Source organism: Poromitra crassiceps (assembly GCF_964638095.1).
Source record: "Poromitra crassiceps genome assembly, chromosome: 3".
Classification (NCBI taxonomy): Eukaryota; Metazoa; Chordata; class Actinopteri; order Beryciformes; family Melamphaidae; genus Poromitra; species Poromitra crassiceps.
Window position 1 is genome coordinate 33,827,216 of NC_139625.1, and position 17,579 is coordinate 33,844,794.

The window sequence follows — 17,579 nt, forward strand, 5'->3', positions numbered from 1 at the left end:
CATTTTGCTTGTACTCCATTTTACCTGATGAAGGTCTGAGTGACCGAAACGTTGTGATAAAGTAGCTGGATAGTGTGCAGGAATTCTTTCTTCTGCTTATGGACTCTATCCTCCGACGCACCTACAGTATCCATAAGATTGTGAGGGTGTGCATCGGCTCTTCTTTTATAATTTAAACCAGTAAAATATCCAGGGTGTAATTTTTTAAGAAATGTACTTCATCCATGATTCCACGGTACAAGAGTGTCCAAAAATGAAAATTACATCTACAACATCCAGGCCTTGGGGTAATGGGAGAAATTAGCTTTATTTATTAATATAGAAAAAGAAGAAGGGGCGACTTTTTTCCACCTTTACGAACAATTTCTTATTTACAATGATGGCCTGGAAGAGCCACTTAAGGGAAGGAGAAATGGGCTCGAAAATTAAAAAAAAAAACATGGTAATTGGTAGCTCAGATGGTTAAGTTACAACTGAACATTTAGCCCACTTCGTAGAAAATACTGTACATATATTGTGTATCGCCATTCAGCCTAAAAATGGAACAATGGGAATAAGCCTCCCAGGTTTATTGTGTTTATACTTGATACCTTTGTCAAATGTGTATGAGAAGCTGGTATGTTTCTTTTCAAAAGTATTGAAAAAAGTCAATCAATCAATCAATCAATCAATCAAATACCAAGATTGGTCCACATGCCCAGCCCTACTTCCGACTGTCCATTTGAACTGGATTTGAACTGAAGTCTCCCACACGGTAAACCAAACCTCAACCAATCAGCCAGCAGTGAATCACACCAGGCCAAGTGAAGTGTTCATACCACATGCAACCTGAAACAGCAGTTGCCAGCAGTCCGTGCTTCTTCTACAACCAGAGACCAGAGAAATGTCATCAAAACACCGCCGGTTGCAGCTCGCAGTAATCCGGCTCAAACCGGCCATCGGACCGCGGCTCGAGGGTGCAGTCGCGGGCGCCACGAACACAGGCCGAGGCTTAAAGGACTCCAACATGGTTGCCGCTTCACCCCCGCGACGCTCCGGTTCACTTGGCCATGTAGGCCGCCACTTCCTTCTCCAAGCTCTGGGCGAAGCGGTGGTTGAGGAAGAGGAGCTGTCCGTGAGGAAGCAGCCGGCTGATCAGCACGTCGATGCGATCGCTCTTCAGCAGAACCTGGACGGCAGATATTGTTATTGAAAGGTTTTTCGTAAACCCCCAGACCCCCCCCCGCCCCATCCCATCCCATCCCGTCCTCTCCCCAATTGTACTTGGCTAATTCCCCCTGCTGTCCCGGTCATTGCTCCACCCCCTCTGCTGATCTGGGGAGAGTTGTAGACTAGCACATGCTTCCTCCGATACATGTGCTTCTTTTCACCTGACAGCGAGGTGTTTCAGTGGCAGAGGTGTTTCAGTGGCAGGACGTAGCGCGTGGGAGGATCACGCTATCCCCCCCCTCGAACAGGCACTCCGACCGACCAGAGGAGCCGCTAGTGCAGCAACCAGGACTCATAGCCCACCAGGTTCCCACCTGCAGACACGGCCAATTGTGTCTGTAGGAACATCTGACCAAGCTGGAGTACCGCTTCCAGGAATTGAACCCGGGTCTCCACAGAGGTAGGCAAGTGCTTTTACCTCTACACTAACCAGACGCCCATAACTTTGGTTTTTAATGATCACCGTCGGTTAGAGCGAGTACAGTGATAAAATCTGTATGAGTGCAATCTGATTTCATGTCCGCTGTTTTGTTTTTACTGCCACCTCCATAATGTGTAATGAGTAGCTGCTGTGGAGGATTTGGCTAGCTGCCAGGTACGCTCCTGTTAGCTTCAACTTTCATCACTCCTGCACATATTTCCTGTTTATCAGAGCCGTAGCACTGGGCTTTGTCCCCATGGGAGTCAATAAAGTCTGACTGAGCGGATTTCTTGGTAATGGGGGCGGGGCTTGTAAGCATGATGCTCCACTGAACAGCTTTATTTGAAAACAACATTATCAAAGCTGCACGCATACACGCATCTTGTCAAATGTTTGGTTTTGCCCACAACCCAAAGATATTCAGTTTACTGTCATAGAGGAGTAAAGAAACCAGAAAATTTTCACATTTAAGAAGCTGGGATCAGAGAATTTTGACTTTTTTTTGTAAAACATTACTCAAACTGATTAACAAATTATCAAAATAGTCGATTAATTTAATAGTTGACAACTACCTTTTGTCTCACTCAAACTCAGTCAATCCTGCCTCTATTTTTGTTTTAATAACATCACTTTTCTTTAAACAATTTTAAAATTCTACGACAAGAAAAACGTATCTTTCAGCCCTGTATGCGAGTGTGCTCACCTCACTCCCGGGCCCCAGCATGTGGAGATGCTCCAGGCAGTGTCGGGCCAGGCTGCGCAGGCTTCCCTCGGCCAGCAGGAGGTTCTCGTGGGGCTCACAGAGCAGCGTGAAGCCCAGGCTGTGGATGGCCAGCCACAGCACGCTCCTCTCCCCGGTGAAGGGGTCCCCGGCCCTCAGTCTCAGGACCCCGCTGTCTGCCTCCTGCAGGGCCACCACCTCCTCCCCTGGGACCGTCTCCACTAGCACCCGCCCTGCAGCTTCCCGGGACATGGCCACCGTGCTCCGCACCTGCCTGAGAGAGGAGGGCGAGGGCTGAGATTTTGGCTGTGGCTGAGAAAACTGTCTGCTCTACAGTAACTTAAGCTGCCATTATCTGGAGGCTCTCTTCCATCTTTAAAATCATACTCAGTTACTAGAACAACAGAGAATAGACCCTTTTCGCAGCAACCGTTTTAAGGTGGTGAAGCAGGTGTAACCAATACCATTAATCGGGCCTGGCGCCATGGGGGGGGGCGTCGTAGGGCTTTGCACCCTCACTTTAAGTTTGATCAGTTTAAGGAGGATGCTGCAACTCTCATGAGGAATGGTAAGACGTACGTAAGAATTTAGCTGATTTATTTTTCTGTTGCTTTGGCTGGCATGTCAGACAGAAGCCGTTTTCCCACATGCGTACCGGAAAATTACCTGTAAGTCAATATCGGACATTTCCCTTCACACTTCGGCTGGCGCATGTGGGAATCTATCAGCGAATTTGCCGGTATGTTGGGGGGGCGGGGGGAGCTTATTTGGGGGGTCGGCAAAACTCGAAATAAGTTCGCTTGTCAGTTGTCACACAATAAATCACACTCGTTTGACTTAAGAGCAGCGTCAAGCCACCAGCGTAATAAACACAGCCGATTTACCCCCTCCCCTCTCTGCTCGAGAGCAGCAGCCACGGACAGACACAGCGAGAAAGGCTTGCAAGCTGCTCAACGCTTGTATGTACAGTATGTAGAGAAAGCAAATGCACAGCGAAATGTGGAAGTAGTTTGCTTTGATGTGCGCGAATGATTAGATGATGCACTTTGAAGAAGTTGGGATCCGTGTCTGAGAGAAATAGTTGCTGGTTCGATGTTTATCCGTTCACCTGCGTCGCGTTGAAGCACTTTTTACAGACTGGCTTCCTTTGATGTGTCCGGGGTTGCCTTCGGAAATCAGCAAGCTGACATACTGCTCTTATTAGGCTATCACAAGATCATTTCGCCAGTTTGCTTTAATGTGCGCGAATGATTAGATTATGCCCGCTGGAACATTAAGCAACGTGTGTAGGCTACACTTCGCCCATGATTGAAGGACCGCTGTCGCGGAAAATGACTGGACCGTTTCCACTTGCGTCCCCTTAAGAGCATACCGCTCTTCTGACTGGCTCGAAACTGGTGAAATGTCGGGGACGACGGGGTCGCGCTTATACCGGCACGGCGCCTTTCTCACATGCAGGCATTAGACCACGTTCCGGTCATTTTGCGGTACAAAGCGCATGTGGGAAAAGGGCTAGACAGAAACAGATGCGTTGAGGCGGTTTACATGCATAGAGATAGGGCCATGCGGCGCTGTCCGCAGTGCTGAAATGGAGTGGAGAGACAACACATCACTTTGGTTCAGTCAGCCTGCTTTTCGTGGTTGTGAATTGAACTTTCGGCCAAAATTCTAGGCTATTTTTTCTCCATTGTAGCAATCCCCACGATTCCCCAGAATGGAAACCACGGAGAAGTGAAATTTCTAGTGACGGTCAACGTGAGAAAAGAGAGAGAGAGAGAGAGATCACTTTATTTTTTTTATTTAATGACCCTGGCACTGTTGGCTATTATTTTGTTTAGTTTTTGTTGATTTTTGCAGTCAACTAATCATTCATTCTATGCTTTTGCATAGCTATGTTCAGACTCCACTACTACAACCACAGTGAGTTTTGGAGTCAACAATTCACCAGACACAATAAGTCAAATGAAAAATGATCCTAAAAACAGGATTGTTTGCCTGCATGTCTGCTAGAGGAACCCTGCCAGCACCGATGCATTCTAGCATCAGACAAACGAGTTGCTGGAGTGAGTCGCTTGTCAGCTTGTTTACTAGTCAGAGATGGAGACTTGGACTTGAGTCACACACACACAGTGACTTGACTTGAGAGTTGAGACCATTGAGATGCGTCCCCAAAGACTTGAGACTTGAGACTTGGACTTGAGGTTTGGGACTTGTGTGAACAATCTTTATTCATTTTCTTGTTGTTTTTTTAGTGCAGTAACATTAAGGAAATGTATTGTTTACTAATGTAAGTAAGTAAGTAAGTAAGTAAAATTTTATTTATATAGCACCCTTCCCAGCACGAATGCACAGAGTGCAATGTAATCTAATCAATGCTGAAACTGTATGCTAGGGTAAAGGAATACATGCTTCGAATTCCTTCGTTTTAGCTCTGCAGTGTTCTAAGCAGACCGGGGATGGCATGCAGCAGAGACTTGAGACTTGACTCGGACTTGTCCCACAGAAAGACTTGAGACTTGCCCCTCAAAGACGAGACTTGACTCGGACTTGTCCCTCAAAGACTTGAGACTTGACTCGGACTTGTCCCTCAAAGACTTGAGACTTGCCCCTCAAAAACGTGACTTGGCTCGGACTTGTCCCTCAAAGACTTGAGACTTGACTTGGACTTGCAAAAAATTACCTGTTTAAAAAATTACCAGGCTACCAGCTCACCTTGCCACCATCAACAGCTTCTCTTTCTGCATAAGTCGTCTCTCCTCCGGGCTGAGCTCCTCGTCTTGGAAGCCTTCATCTGGGCCGAACACACGGGAGTACAGCACACGGCTCTCCCCGGCTCCCAGCGCGTTCACCGGGCACACGGTGTGGATCAGGAAGCAATGAACCATGCTTCGGTTCTGTTGAACAAGCGCAGATATGCAGATAAACGCAATGAAAAGCCACTAACTACTAACTAAAACCAAACTCATGCCATTGCATGGTATGTTACTTCCGCGTTTGGTCATGTGACCGTTCTGCTGTGGTCCTGACGCCCGACGCGTGATTTCTAACCCCACATAGGATAAGCAATAACCACGCCCTGTGGCGCCGGGATTGGCCAGGAGCAACACTGGAGGGAGCGGACATTGAAATGAATTATGGTCACCTACCTTCCTTAGCATAGTAATAATAATAATAAGCATAATAATTGTAATCTACACGATGTAGGCTACACAATCTACAAAAACATGCAATAATATAAACGGTGTTGTGTTCACGTTCATAGCTCATATAATATAATGTATCATATCGTTAATTCCAAGCTCAATTCTTACCCAGAGAAAAGGTACAGCACTGAAAATGTAACAAGCAATCGTTTTTTAAACATCTTTATTTTAAAAGATGAAAAAACCCAGGTGCTTTAGTCCCAAGCTTCAATGCTCCTGGCCAATCCCGGCGCCACAGGGCGTGGTTATTGCTTATCCTATGTGGGGTTAGAAATCACGCGTCGCGGACGCCGTTGCTTTGTGTTTTCTAACCACCAGATGGCGCTTGTGTAATTAGAATCAGCAGCAACCAAGAGAGCAGAGAAGCTTTATCATCCAAAATTGATCGAGTGGCACAGTATGAACTATAAAGTATGAATACTTTAGAGACAAAATATTTCACATACTTATATAAGGGAGGGAATGTGGTTTATCTTTTGAAATGTTAATTCATTGTTGGTTAAATGTTTTGTGTTTTAACCTGGTTAACCTGGCATGCCAATAAAGTAAATACCGTAGCCTAATTGAAAAGTTGAACAGTGTAGAACTCCTCTTCCAAACAATAGTAATCACAGTAGGCTAAATCACTCTACCTCCTTGGGGAAATGTCCAAATGTAACAGTGTAAATGTAACAGCTTGTCAGTGGAAACTTGAGTCTCTTTGTATCACATTTTTGTATCACAATGCATGAATACCTTCTGACTAATCCAACATGTTCAACTGACAAAAAGTTTTTGTCAGTTGACATGTTGGATTAGCTGATATGCTTTGGCAGAAACAAGCAAGTGTGCCTTGAGAGAGGGATGAGGTTGCAAATGGAGAGAGGGAGAGAGCAGACAAGCAGAGACAGCTGTAGTCCAACAGATGCTGCTGGTCACACTTTACTGAGAGGCCCTGCTCTGTGTGTGTGTGTGTGTGTGTGTGTGTGTGTGTGTGTGTGTGTGTGTGTGTGTGTGTGTGTGTGTGTGTGTGTGTGTGTGTGTGTGTGTGTGTGTGTGTGTGTGTGTGGGTGTGTGTGTGTGTGTGTGTGTGTGTGGGTGTGTGTGTGTGTGTGTGGGGGGGGGGGGGGTGAAGACACCATACCACTAACCATTTACAGAGAGAACATTCCCCCTGCTTTGTTAACAATCATTCCACCGTCCCGTTAACCTCCGTCCTGCACACTGCTGGGGCCCAAATGAACAATAACACTCCACGGATGTGAGGATGGTGCTTCAAGTTATTTTTAGGGTTTTGTCCTGTGCTCATGTCCTGTTCAGGTTTCCTGCTGGTGTCCTGCTTGTTTTGGTGATGGAACAAGAGCTGATCTGAGTGCATTTTGTGTTGTGTTGTGTCATGTGTTATTATTCTCATATGTTGTGTTGATAAAGTAACATAAATACCGTACACCACGTTGTGCCAAACTAGACACATGACTTTGATGCTTTTTAACCCATTACATTTGGAAGAACACTTTGGCTCTAGCGAGGAGGCTTCTTCTTCTTCTATTATTTTATGGCGGTTGGCAAACAGCTTTTTGTGCATTACCGCCACCTACTGGAGTTTGATGTCTTCTTCATAGTGGAATCTATTTACAGTGTTCATCATGTATCCACCACCCATACTGCTCCCATTCACGATATATATGTCCATTCTATGACTCAGTCGGCGGGAACTCATCCCTCAGCGCCTTCTCGATCTCCTCTCCGGAAATGTCAACATTCAAGAACCTTCTAGCTGCATCCATCATCATCTTAATCTTTTCCTTTTTTCCCTTGATCTGCTCTGCACAATTAATCACCATGGCCATGAATGTCAAACATCCTTTTTTGTCCCTTCTGTTTCTTTTTTGGTTCCTTTTCAATTTCTTCCATTTTATCGCTCTCATTCTCCACTCTTTTAACAGCTTCAGCATATGACATACTCTTCTCTTTTACCCTAATCTGATTCACTTTCACCTCATTTACTCTCCTTGGGCACTGTTTTGAACCCGCATGATGATCATCACCATCACAGTGTAGGCACTTCGCCTCGTCTTCCTCTAAACACATGTCTCTCTCACACTCCTCTCTCCCACATCTCCTGACCCCTCTACACACAGCAGCAACATGACCATACTCTTGACAACAATAACATCTCAGCGGCGCTCTTTCAATCAGCCTTACCCTATAACAACAATAATCAACATACAGTCTCTCAGGCAACTCTCCATCAAAGGTCAAACACACAGACAAACTCTCCTCCCTTTCCCCCTTACGATATCGTGTCAATCTCTTTGCCTCAAGCACACCCTCCACACTGACAAACAACTCAGCCTCTACCGACAGAAGCACACCACTCACCACACCCTTCTTCCTTGCCTCAGATCCAAGTGCAAAACATGTTACACTAGCACGTTCACCTCCACTACTTCTACACCACTTTATTCCCTCTACAGCTTTGTCTCTGTGCTCTTTTGACACACACTCGATTATAACTAGTCCACTTCTTGCTATCCTAACTGACCTTACCTGCCCAATTACCTTCTCCACAAACTTCCCTACCTTATGTTGATCACTAAAGAGACCATCCACTTGCGATACCGCCACCATCCCTACTAGAAACTCCTGCTTCTTCCTCACTGATCGACTGTAGGCTACTCACTATCTGAACTTAACATGTACTGCTTTCTTTTCTTTCCGTTTAAACCTCCGCTATCTCCCGCTTCATCATCCATTTCCTCTACATCCACCATTGTCACCAAACGAACAGCAGGCTCTTCTCTCTAGCCAGGAGGCTAAGAGCTAGAGCATCTCTTGAGGTCTCAGGGAGTGAGGTTTACTCACTGCAGTGCACATCACTACCCACTGGTTACCATCCGTTACATAATAAACAATAGTATTAATATTATATTAATGATTTGAAAGAAGATGCTGTGATTGGTTAGGGTTAGGTTAAATGTGGATAAACATTTAGATCCTCTCTCAAAATAACGCCAACTTCTTCTCAGTGTAAGGTTGTAGAATTTGGTATTGATGTGTATACTATTTTTAATCAATAGTCACAATCCCAAAAGATGATGCTGTGATTAAACAAACTCATTTGCAAGGCAGTATCAGTCTCGCACACAGTGAGGTTGCCAGCGCAACTCGACAGAGAACAGGTCCCCATCTTCAACAGGTCCCTATTGACTTCAGCTGTATTGAAGTCAAGGGTGAATGGTTTCCTCTCTGGCAACCTCTCTGTGTTATACGGACAAACTTCACCTGTGTTTCAACTGGCGTGAGGGAGAGTAGATGATGACATACAGAATTTTCATTTTTGGGTGAACACTTCCATTAATATGAAAGTTTTAAAAATCCATCAGCTGTGAACATGAAGGACATGGATCAGCTTAGTAGGCTAGTATGAAGGTTTTCATCGTATAAGTGTGAGGTTTCACTGCAACAGCTAATGATTAGCCAGGAGTGTCTGTGTGGAAGCTACACTCTTCAGTACAAAGGCAGTGGATGAGAAGGATCCATGCAACTCCTCAGTGTAATAATCAGCCAAAAGCAGGTCATCAAACGTCAATGTGAAAATGAAACCAAGATTAGATGAAAACCTCAATGAGGCTGTGCGAAGGTCAACAACAGGCAACAGTGGAAGCAACATTTATTTTACTGCAATTGAGTGGCTTTTTGTGTATACTTTTATTTTAAAGTCAGTAAATATGTATTTACTTTAGTATTGTACTTAATTTAAATCACATCCATGACAGAGAGCTGTCTATAAGCAACAGAAACTTGTGGAGCCATTCACAGTGAACTCTATTCTCCCCCTGGCCTTAGGCGCTAAACTGGCCTTAAATGCAAACAAAAACACGCTTTACGCCTGCCTACCGCTAGGAAGTCGGGAGGATACCGTCATGTTTTTACGCCCCGAAATGCGCTTTACGCTGAATAGGCGTGGCGCAGTGCCAGAATAGGCCAGAATGGGTGTTTCGGCCTTAAATACCAGCCTAAAGTTATCTTCCCAACGGGCGTTAATTTTGCGGTTAACGCTTTTCAAAACCAGGCCTTAGTGCGCTGGCGGGGATGTACCCACGGCGTTATTCAATTACTCTCTCTGCCGCTATCTCACTCTCTCTCCCGCCTCTCTCTCTCACTGCCTCTCTCCCTCTCTCTCGTGCGTCAATTTCTGCCCCTATAGTGCACTGTAAGCATCAGACCTGAAAGGTATACACCACAGAATGACAGAACCATCAGTATTTTGGGGGAAAGGCCACTAATTTATATGTAGGCAGGCACAATGACCGATGAAAAAAAAGTGTGTTTTACCGTAGTTTTGAGCCCCTGTCATCCTACCTGTCTGCCGTGCAGAGGGGAGAGGAAAAGGCAGCGAGAGAAAACGATGCAATCATTCTGTCCAAACTTTCACCAATCTAATCTCATCGTGATATCCAGGGATAGGCTATATTTTGCTAGCCGATACGTTTAGAAGATTATTCTCCCTTTGATCAGATATAGTGTATCATGCTTGCTGTATTTAAACTGCTGTGAGATTTGTTTGAGGAGCATATGGAGTCGCTCCGTTCGGATCGGAGCTGGAAGGAAAGAATGTGATTGGTTTACTGGAGATCACCAATCCAACACTTGTGAATAATTCTACGCTTAAAATGGCATTTAGCGTCAAGGAAAAATTAGGGAATGCGCGTGACCATGCCCACTAATAGCGCTGTGCCAAGCCATAAACGCAAATTTCAGGCCAGAGGGAGAATAGAGCCAATAAGTCTGGCTTTACTTTGTGTACTTTATTTTGTAATTTCCAAAATTCAATCAAAATAATCTCGTGTGAACTCTCTCCTCTCATCCCTTTAAGGAAAAGATCACAGCAACAACATTCTCTTTTCTAAAAAGTAGCTCAGTAACTTTTACTCTGAGGACGTTTTAAATGAGCTACTTTTTACTTTTGAGTAGATTTTTACACCAGTACTTTACTTCTACTTTACTAAATATCAGTTAAGTAACAGTACATCTACTTGAGTACTAATAAGTTGGATGTTTTAGCATTCTTTCCACCACTGGCAACTATTATGCAAAGAGATTAGCCAAGATGAATTTATGTGTGTGGAACTTCACCTTTTTAATTCAAATAATGTCTTAGACTAATTTCAATGATGCAAGACTACTTCCCCTAATCAATGTCTGATTAAATCATTGAGTGCCAGCCATTTCTGGAAAACGGATGCTCCCAGTGCCAGCCCTTTCAGAGCGTTTTCAGTGATTTCTCAAGACCCACAGAATATTGTGTGATATTACTATGTAAACACCAAACACGCCCAAAGAACGATTAGACTCTCTTGTATCATCAGCAAAAAAAAGTTTATTGATATCATTTTCCGTTCTTTATTTATCAGCAGTAGAAGATAGGTTGGTTTCACCAAAAACAGACGTTTCAAACTAGAAGCTGAGATAATGAGCCTTTTGTGAAATGAAGCATTTCAAGCACATCACTGACTCTGAAGCTAATATTTTCTGATGTAGTGACGTGGTGTAGTTGTGTGGTGCCCTGCGTGCCCCACCCCCCTCAGCTGCAAACTCCTCCTCCGTGGGAGTGTCTCTGGTGGCTCTGCTCGAATCTCTGCTACCTGCGTCAGGCGACAAATCTCTGCATGCTGGAGCTGGCATAAACTCATCCCCACACTAACACACAGCCTGCATGCTGGAGCTGGGAGAAACTCACCCCCACACTAACACACAGCCTGCATGCCGGAGCTGGGAGAAACTCATCCCCACACTAACACACAGCCTAACACGCACCAGCATCTATTTTCGGAGCGCTCCGCCGTTTTTGTGCGCCGGCTCCCAGCGCAACACCGAAAAGCCAAACCATTCTCAGCAGTCCCCGCTGAGAATGGTTTGGCTTTTCGGTGTCGGGTGGTCCTTTTCTGGCAGCTAATCGTGTGGAGAAACTATCGCAGCAGAGACAGAGGGGCTCAGTTGTGGGAGCGGATTGGCTGCTGTTCGCAGCTAACGTTAGCTCCAGCCAGAGCAATCTATACGGCTCTGGCTCCAGCATGCATCGGTTTCCGTTTCATCACGGCTTCTTCTGCTGTTTTTCCTCACCTTTCTCTAATCTGGAGAGCACTGTCGCCACCTAATGGGTCCGTAAAATAGCTTATACACCTTCAACATCCCCCATATTTTTACAGGAGATGCATCAGGCTTTGATCCACGACCCACCGTCAAAAAACGCAATTGACGTCTTTAGACGTCATTGGCACTCTACGTTACTATTTGAATTGACGTCTTTAGACGTCATTGGCACTCAATGAGTTAACAATCTCATTCATTAATCCATTGTTCCTTCCATTCATCTATCTCTCCCCCTGCAGCAACGCCCTGTTCAGGTGACATCACTCATTCATAAATATGCATGCCATCATTCTGTCCAATCAATGTCTCCCACGCTTTCCCATGCTCTCCCTCTCTCTGGCCTGCTGGCCAATCACCTAACTGGAGTTCTATATCAGTTCCCTCATATTTTAGAATGTTGTAACACTTTGTGTGTCTCCCCTCAGTGATGGTCTTCACCGTAGCAGTTGCTTCGCCCCACCTCCTCCCCTGAACACCACCAATGTCATGACTCCTGTAGAATTCCCTATAAATTCCTATAAATCACTGATGTCCTCCTCACGTCTCAGAGGAGTGTCATCACACCATGGAGTCATACACCAAATCTAAGTGTTGTTTGTTGCATCATTAAAGTTTATTGTACTTTCCTTCTAGTCTCTCATCATTGAAAAGATGGGAATGTAAGAGAAGTGCAGCCACCCACCACATAGAATAAAAACCACGAGAGAAGACTGAGAAGTTTCAGTGTTGTTGGCCTGTGAGTCATGTTCCTCTGAAACTAACCAGCTGAAGCAAAACAACAGGATGTGGGTGAAGCAGGGCGATCAGCTGGTTACACAGACCAATCACAGAGGAGATCGGGGGTTTGAAATAAAGGAAGCGAAAGAAAATGTCTTTTGTCTGCTCTGCTTTCTTAGCAGGAACAAAGGCAACGTTCATCGGCTTATGTTATCATTTTTTTTTTCTCAGTCATGTGTACAGCAAGGTCGATTAAACAGCATGAAGAAGAAACATTAGCTAGATTAGAAAAGAAGTGTTAACTTGAGATGAATATGAGTTTTGTGTTTAAAAAAATAAATAAAGCCAAAATCCTGAAAAACAACTTGAAAAATCACATCCTTGTTGGACAACATTTGCATGTTACCCAAAGCAACTTAAAAAAGGAATGAATGAGCTTCAGATCCCAGATGAACTTCACATCCAAGCAGTAAGCAGTGCAAATCAAAAGTTCACCTTGAGCCGCCTCACAAAAGCTGAACTGTGTCATCCATGCCTTGAAAGCACAGTGCGATGCTTGTTGCTTCACCCTGGCCGGGTGTGAAACCCTGCTGTTGAGTAACATCCTGGAGCTTGTCAGTTTACTGTCAGGGTCAACGGGTCACAGCAAACAGGTTCAGAGCTGCCCCTGCCTTTTGATCCAGTCCCTAGTACCCACTCACCCAGCTGCTGCCCGCCTGCACCCCGGGGTGGGGTGTCGAGGAGGGTGGAGAGGAGGATTTGCATTGAAAAGACACTGATATGAGGATGTGTGTGTCTGCTGGGTGCTGGTGCCCATGCAAAGTGCTGCCTCAGCATTGTTGTTGGATATCAGAGTCGGGGTTAGAATAATTTAATTGGTCAAGTATATTACATACAAGGAATTTAGCGTAGTGGTTGCTTGTGTACTTTGTTAAAAGACAGAAAATAATAAAAGATAATACAAACCAATAAAAACGGCAATATAAAGAAAAACACAAGATTGAAACAGTGGAACTTAAGTATTGCACTGTAAGTTTTTGCAGTTTTTTTTATATTGCATCATGATAGATAGACAGACAGATGACAAATCCTATCAAGTACAAGTATTGTTACTAGTCCAGGAAAGTAAAAAACAAAGTAACCGATTTAAAAGTACCTAAGTACATTTGCGTTACTTTAAAAATGTTTTACATTTTAATTATTTACCATAATAATGACATTAACACATCCAGCACATGGCATCAGTGTTAGCTAAGCTTTCCTTGTCTTTGTCTGTCTTGTCTTTCATACTGAACAGCTCATTCACATGCAGCCAGGGATGCTCAGTTTGGTGAATATCTATTTTGCCAGATGAGCTAGAGCTGGTAGCAGCAGCAATATCACAATCACATACATACATGTTGCTATCTATCAGCAGTCTCAAATGGAACTGAGATTTCGGAACTAATCTGACGATGGGGGTCAATACAATTTGATCGTCTCCACATGTCTAATTCAATTGGCCAATCTTGAGGGTGATTTAATTTAACTAGTCTTGCTGCCCCCCCCCCCCCATGGTGTTTACAGCATTGCAGTAATGTATTACGTTGCAGTAATACATGTTTGTTTTTGTATTGTGTGAGTGGTTTTATGTGCTTTTATATGTATGTGAGCTCACTAAGACAAATCCCAATCAACTCTGGTGACATGGACAATAAATATTGAATCTTGAATTGACCACTGCTGCACAAGCCACCAGTCTGGATGCCCTAAATGAGGAAGATATTCTGGGCCTGTTAGCGTCGGCGAGCAGTCCCAATGCATGCTGTGCAAAACAAAAATCTGAATTTACTCATTTACTCAGCGTACATTGAAAAGTACTCAAGTAAGAGTAAATAAAAGTATAGTATTATAAAAAATACTTTAAAAGTACAAATCCTCAAAAAACAAACTACTTGTACTTGAGTACTTTCCACCATTATGTCGGTTCCTTTAAAAATGTATTCCTTCTTTACAGTTATGGGCTAGTTTCCCACCATGGAAACAGTGCACCACACTAAACCACAGTTTGTTTAAGGCCTTAATTGAGCTGATCCAGCCCATATCTACACCCACCCAACCAACAGACAACCAGGCAGCAGAGTGCTCATTTTCCCAGTTTTGAGCATTTTACACTTCACTTTCATCTTTTTTGAATTTAAGCTCCAGCAGCTTCTATTTGGATGCATATAGTATACTTGTAAAACCCAGATTTAGTCTTCTAGACATGCTAAAGACTCATCTACATTTTCAAAGGGAAAGGAAGCTAGCTCATCCTAAAAGGCTCTGGAAGTGTTAGGGAAAGCTTGTGCCCCACCAAAAGGTGCGAGGCCCCTAAACCTTTGACTGGTGAACCGTCCCGCTCAGGCCCGGTTCTACGGGGGTGCAAAAGCATGCATTGCACCCTTATTTTAATTGTCTGCATGCTCAGTTGAAAAGTTTTTTTTTTTTTTTTTTTTATAAATGCTGCAGCTGCACACTTACTGTTTAAACTTGAATTATAATTGTTGTTTTTCTTTGTTCTTTGATGTGAATGTATGGCTTTTTGGCACCTATATGTAACCTTTTAAGGTTGAGATAATTGTATTATATGGTCCAAATATTTCAGTAAAGCACTTGAAACACTTCAAATATTCATGCTTGGGTGGTATCATTCTACTTGAAATTATGGTAAAATGCATTATTTTTAGTCAAATAACATGTCCTTCGGCCGGGCATCTGCACCCCTTCCTATCTAGGATGCATCCCTAGTCATCTTGTTCTGGAACCGGCCCTGGTCCCGCTACGTCAAAGGCTGCAGATATTTTCCTATTATAACTTATAGTCCTGTGAAGCGCTTTGTAACTGTTTGATACGTGCTACAAAGTTATTAAGTCTGGTAGACCTGTTACTGTAAATGTTAAATAGGTTAATTAATAAAAATACCCAAGCTTCTCTATCTTTACTATGCTGCTGAAAACAACTCGGTTCTTCCTCAGTGGTCCTCAAACTTTTTCACTTCAAGGCTCCCTGCACCGGTGGTTCCCAACCTTAGGGTCGCGACCCTAAGTGGGGTCGCCAGGAATTCAAATAGGGTCGTGTGGATCCGTCGTCTATATATATATATATATACAGTATATATTTATTTATTTTTTACACACCACACTAAACTAGTAAAGATGATTAGGGCCGAACTTGCCATCTTCGGCTGCTCTGAATCTTCTCTGCTCCTTCCTGCTGCTGTGCAGCAGTCTCTGACGCAGGGGACGACCGTCGCCAAGAGACTCATCCTAAGGGAGTGGAAGTCCCCCTCCCCACCTTCTTTTCAGCTATGGCTGTCAGACATGGTTTCTGTTATACGTATGGAGAGACTCAGGTTCCTGAGGACCAATTCACTTAGGAAGTTTTCTACCATCTGGGACCCATTTATGGCATACTTGGACGAGGTTAGGGGCAACGGGTAACTCACCCAACTGATATCTCGTTTATTCCTCACACTGGATTCTATATATCATGGTAGCACCTCACTACGATGTTGTAATGTTGATATGTGTATGCTTTTTTTTTCTTTTCCTTTCCTGTGACTGAGCTTGTGTCTTTGTTTTTGTTTTTTGTTTTGTTCTTGTGTGTCGTTATTGCATTATTGCATATATAAAAAATGAAAAATAAAATATATAAAAAAAAAAGATGATTAGGGCCACTTGCGATATATATATATTTTTAGTTCTGAGTGAAAGTGAAAGTGATAATCTTGAAGATTTAAGTTTTGTTCTCCTGGGTGATACCTATGTCGATGAGTGGTAATTACAGGTGAGATCCAAACTGTCAATGGGCTCACTATCAGATAGATAGTGACTAACTATTTAATTTTTTTAGATGAGAATGTTTGAGATTATAACTTTAAATCAGGATTCTGAGAATAAAGTCAGAATTCTGAAAATAAAGTCAGAATTCTCAGATTAAAGTCAGAATTCGGAGGGGAAAAAATAAGCATACTGTTACATGTGACATCACTGACGATGTCACTGATGATATTATCGATGATGTACCAGAATTTGAATGTCTAGGCTCCCTAGATTTTTGTGACGTCAAAATCGGGTCACAAGCCAAAAAGGTTTGGGAACCCCTGCCCTGACATAAATTAGACCACGGACCCCCATTTGATAAGATTTTGTCCCAGGGTCCCCCATCTGATAAGCGTTTTGCTTTTAGATGTTTTATTACATAAAGTGTATGAAACCCAGGACCAAAATAGTCATACATTGTCATTGAGTGTGTTTACATGCACACTAATAAACCGTTTATTATGGGATTTCTAGAGTTACCTGATTATTCAAGTGTCATGTAAACAGCATCCTTTACCGGATAAAAGCCGTTATCAGTTTATGAGAAAACCAATAAACACACCTAGGTTTCTGCTGAATCGGCAGGTTTATTCATTGCCGTCAATGTCCACTCACACACTTTGAGGTGAGTTCCCGCTATTTACTAAATGCATGTAAACACAGAAATCAGATTATTGCCAGTTACCTGATTATTCTGTTATGTTTATTGTGTGCATGTAAACACACTCATTGTGTTACCTATGGATGGAATTATAGTGAAAATAAATTATCCAACTTTTTGCTGCCCCCCCCCCCTCTGAAACCCACTCAAGAACCCCACTTTGAGAACCACTGCTCTAAAGAAAGTATGGTACTATGTATGCATGTTCAGTTGAATCTAATCTCTAGTCAAATCCTTGTGACACAAGAAGACACCAATGGATACTTATTTCAGCTAGAAGCAGTTACAGGCTGGAAATAGTCTTTAGACCTCAATCGGTGAAATGCAAACAAATGCTTGCTCGCCAACTTCACACAAGGCTGCTGTATCATTTGAACCTCTGGCAGGAAGCCTATGGGGGCGTTTCATAGCTTCTCTCATGGCAGACTGGAGCGGTCACGCGTCTCCAGCACGTGTCTCTGTCCCGCCTCCAAACTGTTCCCTCCTGTCAGGGCACGTCAGGCTGTCATGCATTCCCCACACACACACAGCCCCTCCCACTGACTGCAGTGCACACATAGGAATGTGTTTGTGTGTGTTCATGCACGTGTATCTGTGTGTGTGAGAGTGTGTGTGTGCGGGGACACGTGCTGCCTGCCTGCAACCAGCCAACTCCACTCCAAGGTCAGCC

General features: G+C 43.7%; 1 protein-coding gene across 1 annotated transcript; it reads right to left on the bottom strand.

Moving 5' to 3' along the window:
• Positions 1-328: 328 nt before the first annotated feature.
• On the bottom strand, positions 329-5,331 carry ap5s1 (adaptor related protein complex 5 subunit sigma 1). The gene is made up of 3 exons (XM_083633899.1): positions 5,064-5,331; positions 2,334-2,625; positions 329-1,168 (listed from the first exon to the last, which is right to left on the bottom strand). The coding sequence occupies exons 1-3, from the start codon at positions 5,234-5,236 to the stop codon at positions 1,040-1,042; spliced, it is 594 nt and encodes a 197-aa protein (XP_083490025.1). The 5' UTR covers positions 5,237-5,331; the 3' UTR covers positions 329-1,039.
• Positions 5,332-17,579: the final 12,248 nt, after the last annotated feature.

Excerpts from the sequence above, each read along its gene's own strand:
- ap5s1 (XM_083633899.1), bottom strand. The coding sequence starts at position 5,236 with ATGGTTCATTGCTTCCTGATCCACACCGTGTGCCCGGTGAACGCGCTG. Across the intron at positions 2,626-5,063 it reads AAGCTGTTGATGGTGGCAAG|GCAGGTGCGGAGCACGGTGG; the intron begins GTGAGCTGGTAG and ends CTCCTCTCTCAG. Across the intron at positions 1,169-2,333 it reads TGCTGGGGCCCGGGAGTGAG|GTTCTGCTGAAGAGCGATCG; the intron begins GTGAGCACACTC and ends TCTGCCGTCCAG.